This window comes from Neodiprion pinetum, chromosome 4, assembly GCF_021155775.2.
Source record: "Neodiprion pinetum isolate iyNeoPine1 chromosome 4, iyNeoPine1.2, whole genome shotgun sequence".
In the NCBI taxonomy this organism is placed as follows: domain Eukaryota; kingdom Metazoa; phylum Arthropoda; class Insecta; order Hymenoptera; family Diprionidae; genus Neodiprion; species Neodiprion pinetum.
In genome coordinates, this window is record NC_060235.2 from 5,157,713 (window position 1) to 5,183,407 (window position 25,695).

Genomic DNA, 25,695 nt, shown 5'->3' on the forward strand with positions numbered 1-25,695 from the left:
TTTTTACATCCATTCGTTGAGTAAACTACGCCGTATGAGTATATTTCACCTACACAATTTTACTCCATCGAAACTTAATTTTTAGGAATTTTTCTCCATCGTAGCTCGACTTTTCGGAACTTTGCTCTATCGTAACTTGAATTTTCGGAATCTTGCATTTCAGAACTTTTGAGCCATCGTGTTTTCGACTATTAGAAACTTTGTAGTTTCGTCAAAGTTTGATTTCTTCACTTCAACTTCCGCCAGAAAATAATTCGGAATCAGGCGGTCTTGGAACTTTTCAATTTCGGAACTTCAACCCTACCTCGTACGTATCACTTAACTTATCGATTTTCGCGAACGCGCGTGAAACGTTGAAATAAATTTTTTCAACAATATCGCAAACCTGCAGGAAAAAGTCCCCACCGGATATTTTATCCCATATATATCCCACAGGGTCTCTGACGTGCCAAATTAAACTTCCCGAGGTTGCTGCTGCTGCTGCAGGGATGGGTTTATTATTCGACAGATACCGGAAATTGTTCGATTTGCTCAACGAGGGATCGTCGAGGACTTCGCAAAGCGTAGTTTCACCAGTTACGGAAGGGTGAGGATTTCCACCCCCGGCAAACCCCTGTAATTAAATTAGTCGAGAAGCCGATTCTTGGGACCCACGGTTGGTGGAAATAAAAATTACACCCGAAACCACTCCCGGTAACGAGTAGGATCTTCGCAGAGTGCGAGATCATGATCCAGATCCCCGCCGAATTCTTAACAGGGCGTGGAATTTCGCATATTAAAATACGCCGAAGCTTGCGATGCGAACAAAGCTTTTTTCGGGCTCAACAGGTTACGCAGCCGAAAAGCTCGCGAGGCGTGATTCGACCGAGCCTAAATTCCGCCGCATCGATAATATGTTTCCGCCGTAAAAGAAAGAGGGAAAAAATACACGAAAATTTTCTCCACCGTCAGCGGGTGAAAACTATTTCGTTCCTCCACTGTGCATAAGAGAAACTGTATAAACTGCATGCGCAGCGTCGTTTCCGTTATCTGATTCGACCATGCGAGTGAGATAAACCGGAGACGCGGAAAAAAATCACCGCACGTTTCATGCCCAGGTCGCTACGTTTCTTTGTCCGTTATTTTTACTGTTTTACTATTTTTTTCCTCCGCTCCCTTTAACCAACACGACGTTGCAGGTCGTCTAGCTGCAGATGTTCTGATTGGACGTGAACTTCTACTTCCGCGTTTCTCTCGCGTCCACTCAACGGTCCGGGATTCGTTTCTCCAGTCCACAGAGCTTTTTTTACGGGCCGATCGTAAACTTCGAATTGGCTCCAATTTAAAGACTGTATACGTAAACATGCGCCGCGCACTCGAGTCGGCTAATTTCCAGTGGGAAATCGATAGCGTGAACCTTTCTACATCGTACGTACACATAAAACATGTTTAACTATGTATGATTGATAAATATAGGGGGTAAGGGAAGATGGTAAGAAAAAAGAAAAACAAAAAAAAAAAAGAAACCAACCGATTAGTCGATCTTTAGCTATAACGCTTTGGGGGTCAAGAGAAAATGATTTTTGCGTGATTCAATGCTTTGTAAAATTATACACCACAGTAAAAAATACACTGACAAGATTGAAGATGAATTTCGAAATATCGAAAATTTTTTTTCCATTTTCCTTGAAACAAAAGGATTTCATTCGAATATGAGCCTGTTCAATAACTTATACTTGGTTTAAGCGAAAAAATTTTATTCTGTTTGATTTAAAAATTCATTCCAGCCTGATATTGTTGTTTATTGTTTCAAACATGACAATTTTTGTATAAGAAGTTCGGATCCACGTAACAGGAATAAGTTGATAATTAAAATAACGTAATAGAATGATGAAGTCAAAGTTTAATAAGACTGGCATTTCAGATATTGTATTGAATTTTTTTGAAAAAATTTCTCTTTTTGTAACAGAAACAAGAAATTAATGACAAAGTTGACAATCCCAATAAAAAGAACCGAGTAGTTGATGAAATTAGTAAGACGACACGGTACGAGTTTCATTTTTCCTACGAATAGATTCTCTATAGATAATTTGAAATAAAAATCAATAATAACAGTAATAGGTACGTGTTATATTCAAGCTAACAATTTGACAAAAAAAAAAAAAAAAGAAACGAATAAAAAATTTGTGCGATTAACAGGAAAACCAAGGAGAAGAAATTTATCTTAGGGGTTTTGTAGCAAATTCATTTTACAAGCTTAATGAACAGTAATGATTAAAATTGAAGGGACTACTGTACGATTCGAGCTTTATAAAAATAACACACTAATCAGTTGTGGCCCCTCTGAAATGATTGGAATCTGGATTACTTCGATTCAAAATCCTGGATTTTACAAAGTGTTATCCACTTAAGCAAGATGTTCTCCGAATGAGTTCAAAATTGATTGACATTTTTGTTTGTTTTGTAATTCTACAGCTGAGAGCGTATAATTATTCTGGTTCGAACGCTTGCGCGAACCCGAAATCCTCAATATTCCATGTTTCGGGATTAGAAAGTCGATTGAATAAATTCCCCATGATTTTGGCTGACATGACGGCACGTAATGTTGGCGCGGTTTCGTGCAGAATAGATCCTTGGAACTAAGAGGGGCTGGTGCACTGCCTCATTGACCCGGTGTCTAATGAGCGCGCACACCTGAGTGCCTCCAGACAAGTGGATCTTCACTTACGTCCGCGTCGCGAGTCTTGCAGTGTGGCTCAACCCGTAGGGTAGGCACCTACCTACCTACCTATCCAACAAACCAGCCAGCTACCCTCTCCGCTTTCTCTACGTAAAGTGAGAAGCGTACACTCGACGACAAGATTGACGTCTGGGCCCAAATTGCATTGCGCGATGCAAGATGTTCCCGAAAAGGCAAAAGCAAGCTGCAAATTCACTGAATAAAGTCTCTGGCAGTAGGTATGCCAGGTCAGTTCTGCATACAGATTCCCATACCGACATTTACCGACACTTATCGACGCTTATCGACGCTTAGCCAAGAGACAAACCTTTTTCGCGAATGTTTTACGAGGGGGAGGGGATCTTGTTTCAGAATCGGCCTGGTATAGCTATTCCTGTAATATGAATTGTTTTCGCGATGAAACTATAACTACTCGAATCAGAAGCTAAAAGTGTCGAAAGAGTTCAAGACATGGTTTCTCCATAAACATTACCCTGTGCGAGAATTTGTCGTGAAACCGGAAACGACGAAGACTCAAGAAATGTATCGATAACGCTGATAGCGATAATGTTCGGAATAACTGAAGCCGGCAATTTTAATATAGATGGCAATTTTGAAATGCTTCGATTAATTTTCGAACAACTTAATTAAAACTATGATAAACTTAAGGAAGGTGATTGCACCCTTTTGCGAGTTAAGTCAGATTTGAATATTTACCACTTATGAGAGAAGGTTCGTAAATAGCCAACGATTACAATGCTGAAAACTGATATGTAGCAATCGTATCTTTATTTTAAACTTTGAAATTTAACAAGATGTCCGTAAAATTGCTTGGCTGGAATAAGTTTTATTCGAGACAACGCTTTTCAACATTTTTAACAAAATGGTTTTAAAACTTTGTGTACGATTTGAATGAAATGTAGCAAAAATTTGCATTTTTTTTTTTTTGGTCGGAGTTACTGGAATGATTGTAAACCAGAAACGTGTCAAAATTTGATGAAATTCCGAAAATGTGGTGATAAAACAACGTGAAAAGTACAGGCCGGTCAAAAATTCTGTTAACTGTTCTACAGGTACAGTCATAACTTGAAAACATATATAATTTAAAAGCTTGAATTAAAGAGACAAAATTGCTAGTACCTTTCATCCACATGATCGATGATTATTCGCTAACCATACCGTATCCGTATCTGCTATTCAATAAGTCAATTCAGAAGTCAAGCGCGAACTCGAAGGTGACCACCCCTCCTAATTGAAACCTGACGAAACTTAACGCAAGCTTAAGCTCAAGCTGAAAAAGAGACAATTAAAGATGTGCATACGGAGAGAAATTTCTAGTTGCGGGTTACTGTACAGTTTTTAATCGTTTTCCTAGCCCAAAATAATTTCAAAATAACGACTACCGTAAAAACTGAGATTCTTTTGAGCGCAGGCGAGAGACGTGGTGTTATTTTGTCGAAGGTGTGAAATTACCAAGGCGGGTGTACATCGTTCCCTTGCAACCCGGCGGGTCGCGAGACTTGAAGAAGGCGAAGCTGAAGCCTTTGGGGGATGAAGTGGTACCCCGACGTCGGAGCAGCCTACCGCTATTCGTCGGCAAATCCCGCATGCATATACGTCCACCCTAATACCTAATACCTATACATCCAACGTCGCGAACTGCACCCTTTTGACTTTCCTCCAGCTCTCTCCTCCTTTATACTCGAGATTCCGCAGCGACTATCCGTAGATACAAGCGGTGGAGGCGATGCCGCGTAATTAGAGGCTTCTCCGTCCTCCAGGATCCCCTGCTGTAATACAGCGTATATGCGGAGGCAGCAACGCCTAGAGACGTGATCTTATGCACGCTCAGTTTCTGAGAGGACTGGGCTACAAGAGAGCTGCACCATCTTCAATCGAATCAGTTTACTAATTCTCGGGACCAAAGAGCTTTTCAATTAACGCATCGTCGACAATTTGCATTCACGCTCTGACACGATTTCTGAACGTTTCCTGTACGCCTGGGATGGATATGATTCCGTACCGGTTTGTGTCGCAGTTCCATTCGTGCTCACCTTTCCAATATGTAGTAGATATTTTCTAAATTTTCGTAACGAAATCACTGCAATCAGGCGTCGATCTAATAAAACAACGAAAGATTTTCAGACTCGCAGTAAAGTTTCAAAAACAAAGAAAGAAAATTGAATTATTCAACCTCATGCTTGGCATGACAATGTGGAAGTTAGAAATGGAATAGCGAGTGACGTGAGAATGATCGGCGAGTATTTAGCATCCGCGTGTAAGCGATTTATTACTTGTACGATAATATATTTTGTGTATCAGAACGGGAAACAAAAGCGTATGGTGAATTTCACACATTCTAATAGGTGTATTAATCAATGTCAACAGCGGACAGTTGTAGCCTGGATGTAGAAGCCGTGTGAAAGAATGACACTTTATACTTGAGGCTTGTATCGTTACAGGCATAACAAGTGTTAGACACGCATGAGTTCTTCCAGAGTTGAATAAAAAACACGCCGAAGGTAAAAGTAAATTGATTTATTTCACATACGTGTCTCGCTGTCTGGCTACGTTTTTAGTGCCGCTTTAACGACTGTGAGATGTTCGAAAGACGATTTGATACCGAAGAACAACAAAAGCGAAACAACCAAATTCTTTTTTCCTATTTCAATTGCATTACTGACAAGTTTTTTCCCCAGAATATAAGGTACAATAAAATGCAATCGATCATTCAACTTCAGTTTCACTTTTGAAGCGATCAAAGTTTCTTCGCTACAATCCACGAACCCCTCTGATGCCAGCTACATCTTTAAGCAGCGATTACTTGCAGCCGGCGTTCTTGCGGAATTGATCCAGCATATTTGTATTATCCTAAAACAGGTTCACATGATACACACACGTAACGCAGGGCAGAAATATGAAGGAGGTGATGCAGGTTCGCAAATCTTTTATAGTAACGACGTTCATTTAACCCTTTCAGTTGCACATTTTTCAACTCAATATTTCGGCCTGAATTTCATCACTCGTGCGGTTTTTGGGATCGCTGATCACGAATCTGAAGTCAGAATTTGATCATTTCTAAATCTAAGATGGCAGGTCCAATACGGCGGATGTAAAATCGAAAAAACTATCAAAACTCGACGATTCTGGCTGAAACTTGCTACTCGGGGGATTTTGGGGTCATACGAAGTAACAAAAATTATTCGAAGTTGTAAATAAACTGTGATAAGGCTGGGACACGGACATTTTTGAGGTGGAACGCTGAGCATCTCGCTTTGACCGAATCGGTTAACCCTGCGGATGTACCAGCAGCATCGTAAGCTTTGGAAAAGTGGTTTCCTCCTTATCCTCATCTTTATCCTTATCCGCGGAGACTGAGGAATAAGATAATATAAACCAGACCCTTCAGAGGACATTATGCGCATGATATTGACACCAAGGATATCAAGTTCCGCAAAAAAGATGCGCTAAATTTTGCCGTTTCGATATTCTCTCGGTTTTTCCCAAGCCTGACAGCCGATGTTTGCATCAGCTAAACGTCACCTCGATTAAATTGTACTTTCTAGTCCTTGTTACGCTGCGGACTCAACGTGTAGTAATTTCGCACGAAACAGATAACCAAAATAGAAAAAAAATGGTAAGACTTATACCGCAGGAAACGAGGCTGAGTAAGTAACGTTAACGTCACGAAACATTAGGAAGAAATTCATTGTCTTACAATTTTAGAACGACTTTCAAGGTGTTATCTTTTGAAAAACATTGCTATCTTTGGTTCAGTACGACCAACTTAATGTCATAAAATTCCAATGGCGCGAGGTAAAGATTTTTCCCGAACATGCATCTTGACATTAATGTTACCAACTTGAATCACACCGCAGGTAAACTTCTGACATGAAAACAGCGATATATCGATCGATAAAATTGGAGAAATGGATTTCTGCCCGGCTAATACCGTAGGGTGTATACATCTTGCCGATGATTAATAAACCCTGTTAGTACGGCGATACGGAAACGCAGAAGGCGGTTCGTATTAATCAACGACTGCAGGGGGCTTTGCCTTGCCATTTATAGAGGCCGCAATATTCCCGTTTCTAAAACGATCTAATCGTCCAGCGTATCACTGGCGTCGTGTCATTAATTACAAATAATATATTTCGACGAAAGGATCATTTGCAGGGGAAAATCTCACTGCACCATGTAGACCGAAAATATTTCCAACCACGTTAGGCTTACAGCGTACAATGCTTAGGTACTCTAAAAGATTACATCGTCACGAAGGGTTTGACGGAATTCAAAAGCTCCTCAAAAAAGTAAGGGGAGTTAAAGTTTTCCCAGACAGTTGTTAGTGCAGGGAAATAAGAAAGTGCCTTTACCACTGTCTCCTTTTTTTCTATCATTTCTCTTCTACTTCTTCTTCTTCCTTTTCTTCTTCCTCTTCTTCTTCGACTCTCTGAGTGCCCGACAATTTGTTACAGTGCTGCTGGTGTAGGACGATAATTTTTAGCCCGCAAGACGTGTACCTAGCCACCTGCACGCAGCGGCTCGGATGAGATGCGATATATTTTTGCAGGGAGTTGAGGCAACTCCCGGCTTTTTCGTTAGAAATTTAAAAAAAAAAAAACAATAAAAAAAAAGTGTGCGCGTTGCAGAGAATAAAGACACGATATTTAAGGGTTGCTTAAGGTGGGGCAACTCAACGGAAGGTCGCGAATTGATGGGGTGAAAATAGTGACCCTCCACCTAATAGCTGAGGCGTTATTTTCAACCTCCTGCCCTCGGATACCTGCCCCTACCAACACGGAAGAACAAAAAAAACAATAAATTCACACGAAGGCGAAAAGGGAGTGTAGGTACATATATAGTTTCTCTGTTGGTAATCCACTCCTGACCCGTCGTTATAACTCCCCTTGATAGATTTTTCGCACGGATTTATATTATAGGCGGAGGTCGATCATATTATCGATTTTGGTGAATAAGGTTTGCAATTTTTTTTTTTTTTGATATTCAAACAAAAAGTCAATATTGGAGAAAAAAAAACTCCATCACTTACAACAATTCTCCGATCAAAATTACACTTGTGTTCTCCTTTCTCAAATATTTCCACCTGATTTTATATTTTATTTCAACATTTGTACGGTACGATTATAAAAGCTGCTCAATAATGGACGCAATTGCGTTTGAGTTTCTTTTTATTCGATAGATTCTTCATTGACATATTTATAACTAGAAAGTTAATTCAGCGATACTACAAATAAAAATTTCCCCCTCCGAAATGTTTTTCCTTTTTCACAAACAGCGAGTAGGTAATATATTTCAGATATTCTTTAATTAACAACGACCTACTTTACGACAATATAATAAAATCTTACGGTATTAAAGAATACCCGATCTTTGCCAACAAGTGGAACACGTCGCGTAGAAAGGAATTGATATTGACTTTGAGCATCGCGCGGATTATTTTGAGCTGTATATAACGGATGTACCGGATATGACAGAGACGTCAAAAGCTCCGAGCATCGCCCGTATAAAAATATATGTATTCGACCCTTCGATTTCCAGGTAACACCCATGTGTGTGCGGATGTTGGTGGTGGCAGTCGTGTGTCGGTACGCCAGAAAGAATCTCGAATAGGGAGAACGAGGAAGACCGTGTAATTGGATACGACACGATCTGCTGGCTACTAGCGACCGCGTCTCCAGGGAGAACGTGAGGTAGATATGTCCAGGATTTGGAAACACTTCGGTTGACAGCCATCCGGCTATCCGGATCATCGCGATAAAAAAAAAAACGAAAAAGCAAAACGGGAGTAAAGCAGGGGTGGAACGAACGTGGACGTGACGATTAAAAACGGCATTACAGCCGAAACAATTGTTTGGCGAAAAAAAAGAAACGAGACGTAGGTAAACGGAAAAAAAAAAACAAAGAAAAAAACCACAAACCAGTTGCGTGCATCAAAAATTTCTATTATCGCTCATTCAACCTCAAACCGGACACTAAATTATAGTCAACGGTTTAAATTTTCTTAATTTTGCTGACGCAATCTACACATGAAATAATGAAACAGGTGTTGCGCGATTTTTTTTTTAAGATGATACGCACGGATGAAAGTTTAAAGAAATCGAAAAAAAAATTAAAATAAATAAAAATGTTGCGCGTACGAATATTCAGAAAAGTGAGAAAATTTAAACATTCGAAATATCGGAATTCTCATCGATCGAAGATTGTCAGTTCTGTGAATTTCTGGCTTGGTGAAATTTCACCACTTTGATCTTTCTTCGTTTTCGATTTTCGATATTTTTACGCTGGGAATCCTGGTCATTCTAATTTTTTCACACCCGCTCGTTGAGTAAACTAAGCTGTGCGAGTATATTGTAATTTTCGAAACTTTGCTCTATCGTAACTTGAATTTTCGGAATCTTGCAATTCGAAACTTTGTCGTTTCGTAAAAGTTTTATTTCTTTACTTCAAGTTTCGCTATCAAATAATTCGGAATTAGGCGCTTTCGAAACTTTTCAAATTCGGAACTTCGATCTCGCCCTTTCGAATAGTCATGAAAATTGCGTGCGATTCGACTTTACGTAAGCAAAAGTACAGCGAGGAGTGAAATTTTCCACTCTTAACCTAGCTGAGAATAAAATAATAATTCAACGACAATTATCGGAGTCTGATAACTTTTGAATTTTTCCCTTATTCACTTCAATCACAGTTTCTTTTCATAAGATTTTAATATTCAGTTGAATCAACGAGTGATTAGTACAATCTTGTGCAGAACGATCGCTGGGTTGAACTCCGTTACACGTTAACGCGATTAGAATAAGCATTGAAAAAAAGCACACAATTTTTCAGCTTTATATCGACGTTACAAGAGGTGAATTTACAAGTTTATACGAGTATAAGTTTATTTCTACCGCGGTTTAAAAATTTTCAGACAATCGTAAAATCGCGAAAGACAATTTTTTCTCAAATCGCATCGTTACGTCGACATCGCGAAGAACTGAATTCGACTTTGAGCGGTAATATAAATTCGGTTCGGGGTGCGGCGCGCAGGCTTCTTGGGGCGAGATAAATACTCGATAACGAGCTTTGGGCCATCATAAGAGTTAATGAGAATATAATAGGTCGTTATCGCGATTTATATCCCGTCCGCCGAGAGAGTAAGTGGGGTCTGCCTAATTTAGCCCTGCGCGGTTCAACTTGTTACGAAAGTTAAGAGCGCTGTCTTTCAGCTCCAAAAGACATGTAAATGGTCCGTCTTGAGTGAAACTTAAAATTATACATATACTTTTGTTAACCTGCACGTTATATTGCCGTTCATTAACAAAGATTGTTCTCCAATCCCGTCACAGAATAACCATTCGGTAAGTTTTTTTTTTTTTATCACGAGGCATTATATTATATTACACGAGGCATTCCAAACCGATTTGACCTCTCGGATTCGCTTCACAATATTTCATCTTGTTGTTTCAATGTAAAAGTCACTCGGATATTTTTTCAGATCTTGTAAATCGAATTTAATTTACCGGTAATTTTTCAAAACGAAAATACAGTTGGCCTAAATTCCGAAAACTAAGAGAAAAAAAAAAAAAAACTTCCAAATTACTAAGTGGATCAGCGTTTATTCAATAATTTTTTCGATTAGAAACAGCGTGGAATGCCTTATATATTATAACAGGTGAACAACACGAACAAAATAACACCGTATCAATTTTACTTCGGAAACAGAGGTCGAATATTGCTAGTCAAATAAAAGTTTGATACTCGATCCAAAGTTAAAATTCTTTAATTCAAACGATCGAACTACTGTTTGCGTTAAGGAAAAAAGAAGAAGGAAGGTGAAAAAAATTGAAAAAAAAAAAAAAAAAAACGTTGGTGATATAAAAATAAATATTGGGAAAATGGCCCGCCGAAAGGTTGACTTGGAAAAACTTTTGCAAGGTTGTGTTTACTCGTAGAACCGTATGACGATAATAATATGGCGATGAAATTTTGTATAAAGGTTCGAGACTTTGTCGTCGACGTCTGCTTGGGGCGAAGAAACTTTCGGTAAGCCAAACTGCACTCTGGAGAATAATAGAGGCTGTAAGGGTGCAAGTGTCTTGAGAATTTTCCACCGCGTGGCGGTGAATACTTCGGGGTAAAGCTTAGCGGCCAGATTATAGGTACACGTAGTACAAGCGTTGATGGTTTATTAATCCGTGAAACTTTGCCGAATAGTTGAACTATCGGAGCCTCCGAAGCTTCCGCGTATCAGCTGCTTAATTTCTGTGAGCAACAGTGTCGCGTCGTGGTTTCGAAAGATTCCTGGATTTTTTTTCATTTTTTTTTTTTTTAATCACTCCTGCACGTGTGCGAGAAAAATAATAATGATAACGACGATGATGACGATAATGATCGAAGAAGAAAATTCATCGTTCTTTTGCAGTGTTTTTTGTTTGAAATAAAAAAAAAAAATTGAAGGTTTTCAAAGAAAAAAATTATTATCACCCGGAAAATGGAAAGTTGAGGTTTCGCTATTCAGTTGAAAAAAAAAAAAAAAACTAAAAGCGTTTGGATTTTGATGAAAATTGGTACTCGTCGGTTTGTTGGGTTCTAATATGGTGGAAAAAAATCTAAAAATATTCCGACTTTTATAAAAATTGATGGACGGAGGTTTATTGAGTCACTGACAACGAATCCAAGGTCTGACTTCTAAACTTTGTGACGGTGAATCGACAACAGTGGTACATACAAAATTTAAAAAAAAATCGTCTCATTTTCATATAACGTGGTATTCGAGGGCGTTAAAGTCGTTAATCACGAATCTGAATTCATCGTCCGAAAATCGAATTGGATATTATTGTTTTGGAACCTGCCAGTTGGCAATGGCCAGTCCAAAGCCGGTTGTATTTACAGGTGAATCTCAGAGAATTACCGATTATAATGCGAAGATCACGGCGTGAAAAATGTGCGCGTAAAAAACGGAATATCCGATACGAGCAAAGTGCAGGTGATATTTAATTTTACCGATCGATCATTTTATGGGAGGTTGGTTGTTCGAAAATTGGTATTTGTTATTAATTTTATTACAAGGTACACGTGCGTTGAGTATTCGTAGAATTATCGTAATCGTAAGCTGCGAAGATCTCTTTAAAAATAGGAATATAAATAATGCTGGAAGTTTAAATAAAACATTTGCAAAAAAAAAAAAAAAAAAACTCACTATGCCTATATTCGTTCGATCCGACTTCACTGTGTCTTGTTTCATTTGGAATATTATTTTCTATCGAAAAGTTACCAAAGTATTTTCGTATTTCATCATAATGGTATCGTCAAACATTCAACTTTTTACAACATTGCATCGATATTGATTATGATCGATAAATGAAAGTATCAAATAGACTACTGAAAAAAGGGATCTGTTTTACTGACTTGGGGAAAAAATATTTTATATCAATAATTTTAATGCTAAATAAAATCATACATCGTACGGTGAAACAGAACAAATCGATTGTATTTTATTATCTATTTTTTTTTTTTGGTTGTGATAACATTGAAACAATTTCAAAGGACATTTAAGTTCACGTTTATAATTCACGATGCACGCCTGTGTCGAATTTTGGAAAATTGAACGTGAGGTTCCAAATATCCGTCGTCATAAATCGTGGTATTTTTTTTTTTTTTTACTTCTATGAAAAAATTTATATTTGTATAAATTTAGCGATCAAACATAAATGGGATCGTCATAGAGGGCAGACCTTAGGCAGGAAATACGCGTGACTTTGATCGGCGGCGATATTACGAACGATAAAAAAACGTTCGTGTAAATATTTGCCAAAAAATTTTTGCTCCCCCCTTTCAAGGCTGTACAAAATTAGATCAAAGTCCGTGCAAAATGCATGCAAAATATAACGAGTAAGAAAATAAATAAATAAATAAATAAATAAATAAATAAATAAAATGAATAAATAAATACAAAAAAAAAAAAAATAGAAATTCCGTTTTTTTTTCCTTCTTCTTCATTTCTGTAAATTTTGTACCGCTCGATTTTCTTTTGTTTTTTTTCTTTTTGTCCGCGTTTTGGGGATGTACAAAAAAGCTGCGAGGCACCGGGCCGTTCAAAGCGGGTCAGTTTTATATGCGGCAAGCTGCAACCTTGCGTGACTTTAACCAATTTCATACTCCAAGACTGAGGTTTATTCTATACATATATGTGTATATATATATGTGTATATACATATGTACCTACTCGAGGTGTAGAAGAAGACTAACTTGCGCTTTACTCAACGCCGCGTTACAGTTTTACGACACTTTATTGTTCGATCGTTACGCTCACGATCGGAGGATTAGAGAGGGGGGTTGAATTCAATTCCGGGTTCTTTAATGCCGTACCTATGCTACGTAATATAACCCATATAACATCGCCTTTTCCGCAGTTATGCGGTCCCCCGTATAATATAAAACTAAAACCCGGGAAACGAAATCCCTGTGTAAGCCGCTGTTATCAAGAAAATTAATCAACCACCTTTTTTACCCCTGTAATTTTGAATTAAAGCAAAAAGAATGTCGATTTCATTCTTAAGAACGGTGAGGGGTGAAAAAACAAAGGGAAGTAAAAAAAAAAAAAAAAACAAAAATTCGGACGACATTTTACATTTATTTCCCGTACACGGTGCTGCGTTATTTTTAATTCAGACCCATGAAAGAGTGATGATATTTTTCAAAATATCAACCGACGATGTACCGGAAATAAGATCGTAGAATAAAAAGAGAACACGCCATCGAATGGAAGTATAAGGTTGAAAAGTTTTTTTCTCGATTTGACTTTTTTACTATCTCTCTCTCTCTCTCTCTCTCTCTCTCTCTCTCTGATTTTCAATTCCCTTTCACGAATCTCCAATGTTGTTGAATATCATGCAAATTGCGAAATAATTAATATTCATGCTTACATTTTAGTTATAATTCTGACGTATAACAATGATGGCCGGTGGGTATATTATTACAAGAAAAAAAGTGAGAAAAATGGGGGGGGGGGGGAGAGAGAGAGCGCTTTCGGCGTTGAGGCTTTGCCACGAAGAGGGTGGAAGGGGTGCGAGTGGAGGTGGTGCCGAAAAGTTGTGCGAATTTATTGCCAGCTGGAAAGCATATTTTTCCTTGAGAAAACGACCATCCCCTTCTCTCCTCCCCTTCCTCCCTCCCTCCCTCCCTCCCACCTTCCCTCCCACCTTTCGCGCTGTTTCTCCCATACATCCAAGTTACCAGGGCTGGGCGGTTTCACGCGTGAACTCCGGTTGGATGGTAAGAAGGAACGGTCTGTACGTACAGGCGCAACTTCGTGCCTGTATAATTTTGGCGAAGAAAAAAAGAAGGAGCCAGAGAAGAAATGTGAAACAGAAAGAGAAAAAAAAAAAAAAACAAAAAAAATAAAAAACTCTACAAAGCTGCAGAAGAGAAAAAAAAAAAACCCGTACATTCTCCCGGTATGGAGTACCTTATACACAGACTCCCGTGTTGTATACGATACCTATACCATCTGCACGTAAGAATTTCAGTTTATAAGATTTGCTCGTAAATTACGAGTCGCCCTACGTGTTATACATACATGTAAGTATATATACGTACGCCCCTGGCGGACTGCCTTATACACGCAAACAATGTGTATATACCAACGTACATTGTAATTGGATATGAGTCTGATATAAAGATATTTTTTACACTCTCCCCCCTACCAGCTCCAACCCCCTCATGTCACCCTTATTTTTTTCCTCCGCTTTTCTAATCTACCTCAGACTGTGTCTGTATATATATATATATATATATATATATATACGTATGTATATACAGATTTGAAACGTGAATAAAATTCGTAAAACTTTATCTTGCTTGAAACTAGAAGAATGAATCATTCGCGTAGCGTTTGAAAAATTTGATAAATCTTATTCGTTGCTGAGATACACGCTCTTGAAAAACAGGTTTTAAAAAACCTTCGTTGGGAGACTGAAAAAAATTAACATTCAAGAATGTTTAGCATAATTTTTCTTCTGAAATTGTGATTCGAAGATTCATTCTGGCATCTAACGGAAATTTTGCAATTATTCAGAAATTTTCAAACACGAAATCAAAGATTCGCGTTTCTACTCTCGAAAAAAAGAAAAACATGATTTCGTTAATCGATCAAAAAGTTTGGATTTTACCCCACGTTTCAATTTTTGATACCTGCTGCCTATTTCTTGAGAGATTCTATTGTTGTAATTTTGCTACAGTTTGTGAGCCTTTTCTACAGCTTGTACTCAAGTAAAGCTCTTTCGAGCGTCCTCGGATTGCCGCGGTTTCTTGGCATAATTGAAAGAGAATTTGCTGTTTTTTGAAGGAGACTGTTTGGTCATGTCACGTCTGAAAGGTTATACTTCCACCCCTCATTTTACAATTTATTTGTACGTTAACCTACGACTAGATTTCCCCTGCGTGTGTATCGTGTCAATCCCTGTCCGATCTCTGCTCTGCGCGTGTCGTGTCAAAATGTTTTTATTCGATATTACGAGAGGGTCGTTTCATCAGGATAACAAAATATTTTATGACCTCTGCAGGGAAAAACAATGCACAGCTAATTATGTTACAGCTCTGATAATTTCTACTTGTAACGAATCCACACTGTGAGAAATTTTTAGTTCCGGTTACCCCTTACCTTAGGTTAGTCCTTAACTATTTTCATTTTTTACCACAATCGAAAAATATTGTTCTAGGTAGAAAATGAAAATTAGTTTTCTAGCCGTTACCGGAAAGTCTGGTATCCGTTGATATTATTTTTCATTACGATCACTGTTGCTATATTTTCTTGCAACTGTTGCAAAAATTTAATGCTTGTGCAACGATAAATTGACGTTAAAGCCTTGTTTAACTAAAAAAGTAGAGTAAACTTCACAAACTGATTTTGCCTTGCAATTACTAAAAAAGGATCGAAAATAGTGCAAAATGGTGACGCGTACCTCGTTTTTCGTAATTCCAACGATATTCAAACAGTTTTGTTAACGATACCTGTTTTACTGAATTTTTCTAGTTACTGTAACAAATGAAATTTTTCTCAGTATAAGGATTAACGTATTATCAGTAGCAGTAGGCAAACTTGATAATAAATTTTTGATGCTGTGACGGAGAAGTTTTTTTTACAGTCGCTGAATCTATACGATCATTGTAAATGGAAAAAAAAAATATCGCGTTCAGGAACAGGTTTGGAGACTATTTGAAAAGTGTGCAAGCACGTCATAAAAAATAAACAAGTCGGTATTTACAACTGAAGAAAACAATTTTCACGATAAAAAATGACAGAAAATCAGGAGAGCTTTATTATACATATAAAAGTGTAACTTATAATTCATTTTTTATACGGCAACAATTTTCGGTTGAAAAACCGTAACGACGGGCGTTCAAGCGTCTATTATCTGTACGCGTTACGCGTTGTTACGCGTTTATACGCGTAGAATAAAGAAGGCGAGGGTGGGTAGAATTAAGTATGATGAGAAATTTGATTGCACGTTAAAAAAGGGGTCAAAGGACGGGGGCTGAGCTGCGTTTCGACACCTGTGCAACGGCGGCCCTGCAATTGTGTAATGATAATTTATTTTTTTTTCACCCCGTAGCTTGCGAGAGGATTGCAAACGCCATAACCGTACCTAATTATCATCACCGCGTCCCACAAGCTCGACAACCCGTGACGACCTTTTTTTATAACCCATATAAATTAACCCCCAAACCCCTGCATAACATAACCATTCTCCATGCGTACGGCGATGACTTTTCTTCGTCCCACCTTTTCAACGGTTCAAAAGCGAGTGAAACGAAAGGAAAAACGAAGAATTGAAACACAAGTCTGTACTGTACATTACACTGTAGTGTTGGAGTTGAAAAGTTCGTGGTTATCGTAGGATATCCATGACGTGGACAACTTTTTTACTTGACGGGAGTTTAACGGGTGTATGTTCATAAGCATTTATTATAAATGTAAAGCATAATTAGTCGTTTACTTTGAAATGAAAATATAGACACAGAATGCCTTTATTTTAGTGAAGAAAAACTTTCTTTCAAGATTTTGAGATGCTTTCGACATGTTTCACAGAAGTTGATTCATTTATTTATTTTTTTACTATAAGTATAATTCTACAAAATAAATAGCAGGAATCGCTTTGTCGCAAAATTTTACCTCAATTTCGTGTGCTCGACAATTATTTAACATGCAGTATAATACCGAGAAAATCGTGTAAAACGAAAATCAAAATTGTACACTTTAGCGTAAGATAAAGGGTATGGGTTAATTTTACACATCGATCGGAACTCACGCGGTGAGAGTATTGCAACAATAACAATGATGATAATAATAAACGGAAAAGTATCACAGTCATAATCTGCCCAAATTGTTTATATCTATCCATGTACGTATATGTACGCGGTGAGAAACAAACGCTGTAAAGGAATAGAGAGAGCCGATGGGTTTTATTAAGGGTAATGTACAATTGTACACCAGGTTACGTTTACCTCCAATATGTATACATACATATATATATAATGACATACATACATATATATATATATGTATGTCTTACACACCCACACGTGTAATATTCGAGCAGAGCCATTCGCAGTAAAAGAAAATGGCACTTACATTTGTGCGAGGGCGCGGTTCCATTTCTGGGTGAAATTTCGATGCCGTATAACGTACACGTATACGTATTATACACACGTATATACGTACGTGTTTTATAGACATATTTGTCGTTTTTTCAAACCCCTAAAACTCTGGCACGGTTGCGCGGTGAAATTTGGCGCTTCGTAAAATGGGGAAATATTTGTAAAGCGGGTAAAGGCGATTTTGTGTACGGGGGTGAGTGTACGGTTCGAGCTGGGCGATTTCACGTCCGTTTGTTTGATCCTAAATAAATTTGCAATATACATAAACGGCCGAAGCCCGAAACCCAATTACGCGAACTGAGCTCAGGAAAATCCCATCCCCCCCCCCGCCCGTTTATATTTTGCTCCTTTTACTTCGGTGTATTGACGTGTTCCTTTTTGGGTATTCTTTGCGTCTGCATTTTTATTTTATTTTTTTCATCTTCTTATCTTTCTTGTCCTTCCTTTTCTCTTTAGGCTTCGCTGGAATGGAGTGCGGGATTAAATATACCGAGGAGGAAAGACCGCGAGTGGTAAAGGGGTGCTTTTCCTAAGCGTCGACGTCGTTATCTTGCCCGGGATGTGAGAATAAAATAAAATAAAATAAACAAAAAAAAAAAAAAGAAAAACAAGGTGCAAAAACCAAAGGTGAAAGGAGGGAGAAAGAAAGTGGCTAAGAAAGCGGACAAAAAGACACACCAAACTCGATCGCTTCGTTCAGTTTTTTTTTTTTTTTTTTACAAAGTTTCGTTGCAACGGTATGCAGCAGAATTATGCTACGTACATAAAATAGCGAATTATTACAGCCTGTTGCAGGCACGTTATGCTTAAATAAGTAGGTGAAATAATTATTGCTAGAAATAATCATCCAAATTCAGTAAATTCTCGAGGACGAAAATTATACCCAAACAGAGGTTGATAAAATAGATTTTAGCGTGTTTGAAAATTCAATACCGTGACCCTCCATTTCCATTCCATTTTTTCATCTCTTGACATTTTTACCCCCGAACCCAAGGGGATGAAAAACGCGATGAGTTTGGTTGAGCGAAATTATGATAATCCTTTGAGATGAGGCGATTTAAGTCAAGTGGGCAGATATAGGCGAGTTTGCGGAGGAACTTTGGGCCCGGGAGATAGAGCAGTGCTCTGGTATACCCATCCGGGCGGGCAACATCGGCCGCGCAAACAGACCGTGATATAATTCTTGCAGGGGAGGCAGAGGGGCGGATATTCCGCCTTGACCCAACCCCCGCTTACACAAGTCGTTTCCTGAGATCGACGACGTCGCATAATTCTTGTTTACTTTCGTGTAATCATACGATGATAATTTCGGAGACGAATTCACGCTCAGCTTGAGCGTTTCGAGATCAAGGGTCGGGGAGCTGAGTTGTTTCGAAAATTTGGCACGATTTTATGTCCGACGATTTGTATTCGCTGGGTAAAACAGGATTAATCGCTAGGTAAATCAGGGTCAATCATTGGGTAAAACAGAGATAATCGTTCGATTAAAATAAATAAGACAGCTTAAGGCGTAACAATATTTTTTCAACGTGAATTATATATGTTTCGCAGTACTGAAGAGATACCTCATTCATGAGTGTAAATCACTGATCTTCCAGGATTCGTGCATCGCGATTGCATCCGCGGCGCAAACTTAAAACGAGTAGTCGCTTGTCAAAGTCAAACATAAGTTTAAATTACCATCAAAGTTGTGTGGAAGTGTAGCTTATGCATCGATGATCAGTGCATCCGAAGTCCAACTTGAAACAGTGCACAGTAAAGAATCCTGCAGATGCGCAGGGGGAATTCAGAGAAGTTGTCTGGTTGTCTAGTTAACGAAGAAAGAGAAGAGGGGCAAGGACGAGGAGAAAAAAGTAGAAGCGGGATGAGAACAACAGAAACGAAAGATTAAAGAGAAGTTTCACGGGCCAGTTAAGAACGAACGGAGAACACAGTCTGAATCAAAAGTTTGAGACACGGCACAAACGGTTCAAAAACTTTACATCAATGTTATTTATGCCAATGATAGTAAAGTGGAACGAAACAACATCTCTTCTATGCAACAGAAATAAAAATCTGATGAATTTCGATTAACACAAGCCAAGATATCAACAATTTGATAAAAGGTCTTATAATAAGAACGTTTAAATGATTAAACACTGTTGTTTTTGAAGCAATTGTAATGCTTTGAGCTTCTAATATTCACCATAGGATTCTTTAAAGATCGCCTGAAAGGAATTCTACAAATCTATACGGGTCTCTAGAGTGAATGTACATAGGTTTGTGTAAGTCCGGTACCTGCAACAGATGTTCGTCAACAAAGACATTTCTTTGTCATAAATATACACCGTCATGTAAGATTTCATATAGTACATGTTTTACAGACGAATCGTGAGTATCTAGTCAGCGACAAAAATGAGTCAAACATATTAGAATCGGATTAAATACAGCAAAGTTCAATTATTTCGAACGTTCCAGTTACGAACCCATTTCTCAAATCGTTGATGTCTTAGCGTGTGTTGTTCGATTTATCTCGGATCAATTTCTATCACGTAGTGTAAAAATGTTGCTCACTATAATTACGACAAACAACATTGCTCGAGGTTTTTTGAACATTTTGTTCCTCTTCTTCTCCTAATTTTTCATCAGAACCAACAACCCATTTATGAATCCATTTCTCAAGTCGTTGATGTCTTAAAGTGTGTTATCCGAATTGTCTCGGGTTCAATTAGCTTTTCATCAGGACCAATTCGTCCCTGAGTCGACATGAAATTAGGCAAAAATTGTCACTCACCACTGGTCCCTGGGATCGGGGAGGGTTCGATGCACGGATATCAGGTCACTCGCGTACTGGTTGAAGGCGTTGTTGAGCCAGCCGTCATCGACGAGTTTCTTCGTCTCGACAGTGAGATTCGTTGGCAGAACAACAGCCCGGCCCATCTCGCCTGGTGCCGATGCGTCGGGTTCTCTGGGAGCGGCAAGGACACCCCCACCTGAAACAGAGGTATATTTTTCACAATCTTCAACCCCTTAAAAATTCGGAGAGGATCAAATGACCGAGGAGCAGCTCAAGAAGTAAGACGAAAAGACGAGGATCCCGCAAAACGGGACGCGCTTCTTCGTCGTCAGCTCCTTTCGAAGGTCTCCGCTTATTTCCCTGCAGCCTGTCAGTCAGCAGTCAATTTCATCCTCTCAAAGTCGGCGCACGACGCGACGTCTCATCTCGTCTCGTCTCCCATACGAATGACGGTTTCGTCTGTATACTGGAAAGACTTTCAGACACATTGAAAACGTGTTCCAAACTACCGTTGCCTGTCGCACTTACTTTTATTTTCTCCGAAATTCACTGGCATTAAATTGCTGTGGTAGACAGTAAGCGTGAAAGAAAACATAGCAATAGCAGCCTCACAAGATTCGACGGTCAGTAAAAATTGTTGTCTTGTGCGATTTCGTTAAGTCAGAAAGAGTCTGGCACAATTGTTATCAACGAAGAAACGCTGGTCGCACTGACAGAAACGGTACATCGATCAAGATCGGGAAAGATCGTAATCGATTCTTAAACAGAATAAGAATCGTCAAGATTAATGATGAATATGTTTGAAAAGCGGGCGACACTGACTTCAGCGCTATAAAAGCGACCCGAGTGTATTTTCCTTTTGCAATGGAATTATAGATCGTGGATTGCAGGTGACAAATTCGACTTTTTCATCCTCTGGTTGACGGGTGATCAAGCTGCTGCAGGGACTCCGTCACAGGCGCCAGGATCACCTCTTCGAAGGCTCAAGGATCTTGACGGTAGCGGAGATGAAGGAAAAAATTCGAATTCGAGGAAAAAAGTACCAGAGTCACGTTTTATATCGTTGATGTCAGTGTCAGAACACGCTTGAACTAGTTTTAAACTTTTTTTTTTTTTTTTCGCCGCTGAATCCGGCTGTGAGAGATCAGCTGTTCCACTCCGTACATCCTCTTCGTTTCATCTCGAGACAAGGATGACGTTGATGGCTACGCGCACTTACCGCAATTCCCGAGTTTCGTAAATCGGATCCCCGCTTCGGCTGATTCATCTGTTATGTCGCATCGATCCTTTTGGTCTTTTATGTATCGGTTCGTTGTACCGATAAAATCGTTTTCAATCATCTGGTGCTTCGATCGGTTCAAAAAGATAACATCCTATCACGATGTTGTTACATTCAATCGCAGATAATTGTTATAAATATTATGTTACAATTAACAGTAATTTTGTGCGATTCTGTTTTGAATATCGCGCTCAGAACTATGGTTGCAAAGATAAACATGTGTTTTTTTTTTTTTTTGTTTTTTGGCTAAATAATTGAAAAATCCGTCACAGTTTTTTTCGATACAAATCAAATGCACAGTGCCAAAAAAAAAAACGTATTGAATCCAAAAATTGAAAAAAAAAAAAACAACAACAACAAATAATAAAGACTCAAGGTGAAATCAAAATGACGAAATTGGGTCTGAATTTGAATTGCATTCTTGTCAAGTTTAACTTAATAAAGAAAAATTTATCTTCACGTTCAGAGAAATGAAAAACCCTGGACGATTTCCAAATACAAAAGTTCTATTATCAATAACTTTTGAACAATTACCACCGCTATTTTAACGCTAAAAATGAATCATTCGTAAAATTTCACCAAAGTGCAGCTCATGTTTTCTTCGTACAGAAATTGTGTCCGCAAATTTCGAAAGACGTTGCAGAATGAAGATTGTTGTATTTTACGGAGAAAATTACTAAGGTTATCAAAAATCAATGACATGTGATTTCTAGGGTATCCATTCACAATAAAATCTAGCCCAAGTTCGTGAAATGTGGAAAAACTGATATGATTTTGATATTCGAAAAATGGGATGGTAATCTGATGTTTGTAAAGTCATCAACAATTGAAAACTCTACATCCTAATTTACGCTTTTCAATATTTTTCGGGGTTTAAGAGAAATTAAACAAAAAAAAAATAAATAAATAAATAAAATTCAACTGAATCAACTTCAATATTATTATCGAACCTTGATTATACCATGTTTTTAGTACGAAATCCAAAAATTCGGTCATACCTGCAGCGTCGAAACTGATCCTTTGAGTTTCAACAACATCTCAATCAAAATCTGGCACATGCGTTGAACTCAGTTGCGAAGATCGATAATATTGACACGGTACAAACACAGACGTACTGAAGAGTCGAACAACAAACACACTGTATTGATTGCAAAGATCATCGAGAAGTTCGGAGAAGAGTTGAACAAATTATCACTGCCGGAAACACGTCGCAACTCAGCGAGCAACACTCTCATTGTGTTTTCAAGCGACTCACTTGACCGAAATATGGACAACGAACACGAGCTCGATTCGTAAGCTGAAAAGCGATTGTCGACCAAACCGGTTCACGGTTTGACAGTGACTGAGAAAATTTGAGCTGCTGATCGTTGGTACCAGATTTGAATTATAGAGGGCGAAAAGGCTGCTGTTGTTGCTCTAATCGGCCGTTTATCGATTCGGATTCTTCCGAATCTGAGAGCTATTTCACACGCGTTAATTTGAAAATTGCCTTCGCCACCTGAATGTCTTATATTTGATGTTACGGGTTGCGATGAAATTCAATTTAGGTATACATGTCCGTGTAATTTATCGGTATAATTCATGTTTAACCCTCGATTAAAAATTTATCGTCGGAAGTCAGTATTAGCGACAACTTGACCTTCTGATTAATATGATCGATATAGAAATTTCCTGCTTCCTCGGATACCATTTTTTTTTTTATTTTGAATCACTGTAATAAATCCGTCATTACAAATTTTGGATATCAGACCTTGGATTCGTTATCGGTGACTCGAAAAACCTCCACCTACAAATTTCTATCAAAATCGGAATATTTTTCCTTTTTTTTTTTGCCATATCGAATCGTCATTTTGGATTTGAAAATCTGTCCTCAGATTTGTGATCAATGACCCCCCAAAAAAAAAAAAAGACACGCCACGGTACTAATTTTCATTCAAATCTATTCATCCGTTCTCAAGATATCATCATTTTTATTTAATTTTTTGGAATTTTATTATTTAAATAACTGAATAAGTACCGAACCAATCAAACCCAAAATTCAATCAGTTGAAAGTTTGGAAAAGACGCGTCAATCGAGACCAAAATAATTGTAACCCGTAACTCATTCTCCAGATATCGTCGGTCAAAAAATTTTGATTGTGATTCTCCAAGTTTCAAAACGTGGAGATTCAGTGAAAACTCAACTTTTCATATCTGGAACGATGACGATAACTTTCTTTTTTATTTGAAAACAAAACAAACAGGTGAAGTTAAAAAGTGGACATCACGGTTAAATCGTGAATAAAAAAACGTACGACGCTTGTTCCAAACACCAAAATCAGCCTCAAGATATAAATTGATAACCGTACATCAAAAGAGTATCCGACGATGAATTTGGAAAAAGGTGTCGTTCACTTCAAAGCTTTTACTCGAGCATCGGTTCTGCTTACCTTGTTCGGGGCCGGCTTGTAGGTTGAATTTTGTCTTGCTGTGTCCATTGGCGGGGGTGTCTCGCCGAAGCGGGACCGCCGGGGGTGCAAAACCGTTTGCGGATTGGGGTGCGGCGAGGCCGGAAGGTTGCGGATGCCTCTGATCGGCAGCAGTAGCGCGATCCTCGGTGTAGAGTAAAAAGCAAACCGTCAACCAGACCGCGCAGGCTAAAACCGCGATTTTCAGTTTCAGCTTCATCGCGAAACGAGCGTTTCACTTTAACTCGCTCTTTACTTCCGTTCGATTTCGTTTGTCGTTTTCGTTCTTCCGGTACCGCAGAGAGAGAAATGATCTCGGGTTACCTGAACAACATTTTTCGACTTTCGAATTGGCGACGTTCACTCGATACCAGGGGAATCGTGCCTCGTTAATCGGAGCCCTTCGAGGGTTTATTGAAATTCCACCACGAAGTCCCGAGGAAAAAGGATATTCAAATAATACTCGAGCAGGTATCTCGAGGGTTTCTCGTTACGGGCTGGAAGTAAAAATGGTCCCGATCGTGAGTCTCGAAATTTTTTCCGAGAGATTTAGTAGCGAACTTTCATCACTTTCGGACCGTCACTTGTTAAGCTTGACTTTTATCAAATTCAATGATTTTTGCGAGGTTATTCCGATTCGATATGTTGATTATCACAATTTTTATTGATATTCTTAATCGCCGATAGCCTTCGTATTATTAATTACACCTTATTTACATGGCACAATATTATCAAATTCGCTGCACAAACTGCAACAGCTGTTTCGTAATACGACAGCAATGGAATTGACGCGGAGGATTTTTCTCTACTTCGCCGATAATTTAACCGGGGAATTATCAATCGATATTTACCATTTATCACGCACTAACGATTCGATCAAAATCGCGTACTGTTATAACAAGCATCCAGCTGTATTCGCAAGGCCGCGTTTATTCTCACTTTTGATATGTTACGAAGATCGATTTTGTGGCTCATTCAGGTGCGGCCGCCTCGTTAAACTCATCGTTGAATATGTCACCTCATCTCGTCGCCTGAAACAAGCCAAAGAAAGAGACGTCATGTTAATAAAACAGAGAGTCCAATAAAGCGGTAAGAATTTGTTTCGATCATTATCGAAGTGCCAATTTCACGCGGCAAGTAAAAGAAGAAGAAGAAGAAGAAGAAAAGAAAATAATGGAAATAAATATTTATGCAGCGTAATTCAAGATAGCTGGAAATAAACGAATTGTGAATTTTAAAATGCTCGGTCATCGATGTTTTCTTCTATCCGGTCAGTTAACCGCGGTTGTTTTCACAGGTAGAGTGTCTACCTGGCGAAGTAAAATAAGGCGTGGAAAAGCGTCGTCGCCGACAAGTCTATCTGTAGGAATAACATTGTCTTTCACTTTATGGAGCGTCGTAACTGGCGAGAATTGAATTGAAAAATGTACCTAAAGTGAGAGGAATATAAAGAGACGACGTTGTCGGATGAATAAAAAAAAAGGGCCTCGGGATTACTTCTTTAAGGTTGAGAAAATTTTTTTTTTTTCCGGTTTTCCCATTGTCAGCCAATTTCCCGCCTATCTGACTTGTATTATCTAAGTCCCTTTCCTTTCTGTAATCGTTTATCTCGACCTGTTCTCGGGTCGATTCCTCGGTTAATTTTCGGTTTGTATTATCCCAGAAATCTTTTCACCGGCAGCAACATCAAGGGTCGTATTTGTCCGTGAAAGGTTCCACTTGTACTTGGGGCTAGTTTGCTTGAAACGTTTGATTCTCTCTTCCACGCCGCTTTTCATTCCCCGGCTCTTGCGAACCGTGCAAAATACCTACCCGGAAGAAATTTCTACCGTCGTTC

The 25,695-nt window shown here is 38.7% G+C and overlaps 1 protein-coding gene across 3 annotated transcripts in view; it reads right to left on the bottom strand.

Moving 5' to 3' along the window:
* Pgant9 (polypeptide N-acetylgalactosaminyltransferase 9) overlaps positions 1-25,695 on the bottom strand; it is a 193,614-nt gene that overhangs the window by 39,083 nt on the left and 128,836 nt on the right. For all 3 annotated transcript variants that reach the window (XM_046620484.2, XM_046620481.2, XM_046620482.2), the window contains 2 exons: positions 23,841-24,889; positions 20,130-20,328 (listed from right to left, as the gene is read on the bottom strand). In XM_046620484.2, the coding sequence (XP_046476440.1) occupies positions 20,130-20,328; positions 23,841-24,078 (437 nt within the window). In that variant the 5' untranslated portion in view covers positions 24,079-24,889. The remainder of the gene's footprint in view (positions 1-20,129; positions 20,329-23,840; positions 24,890-25,695) is intronic.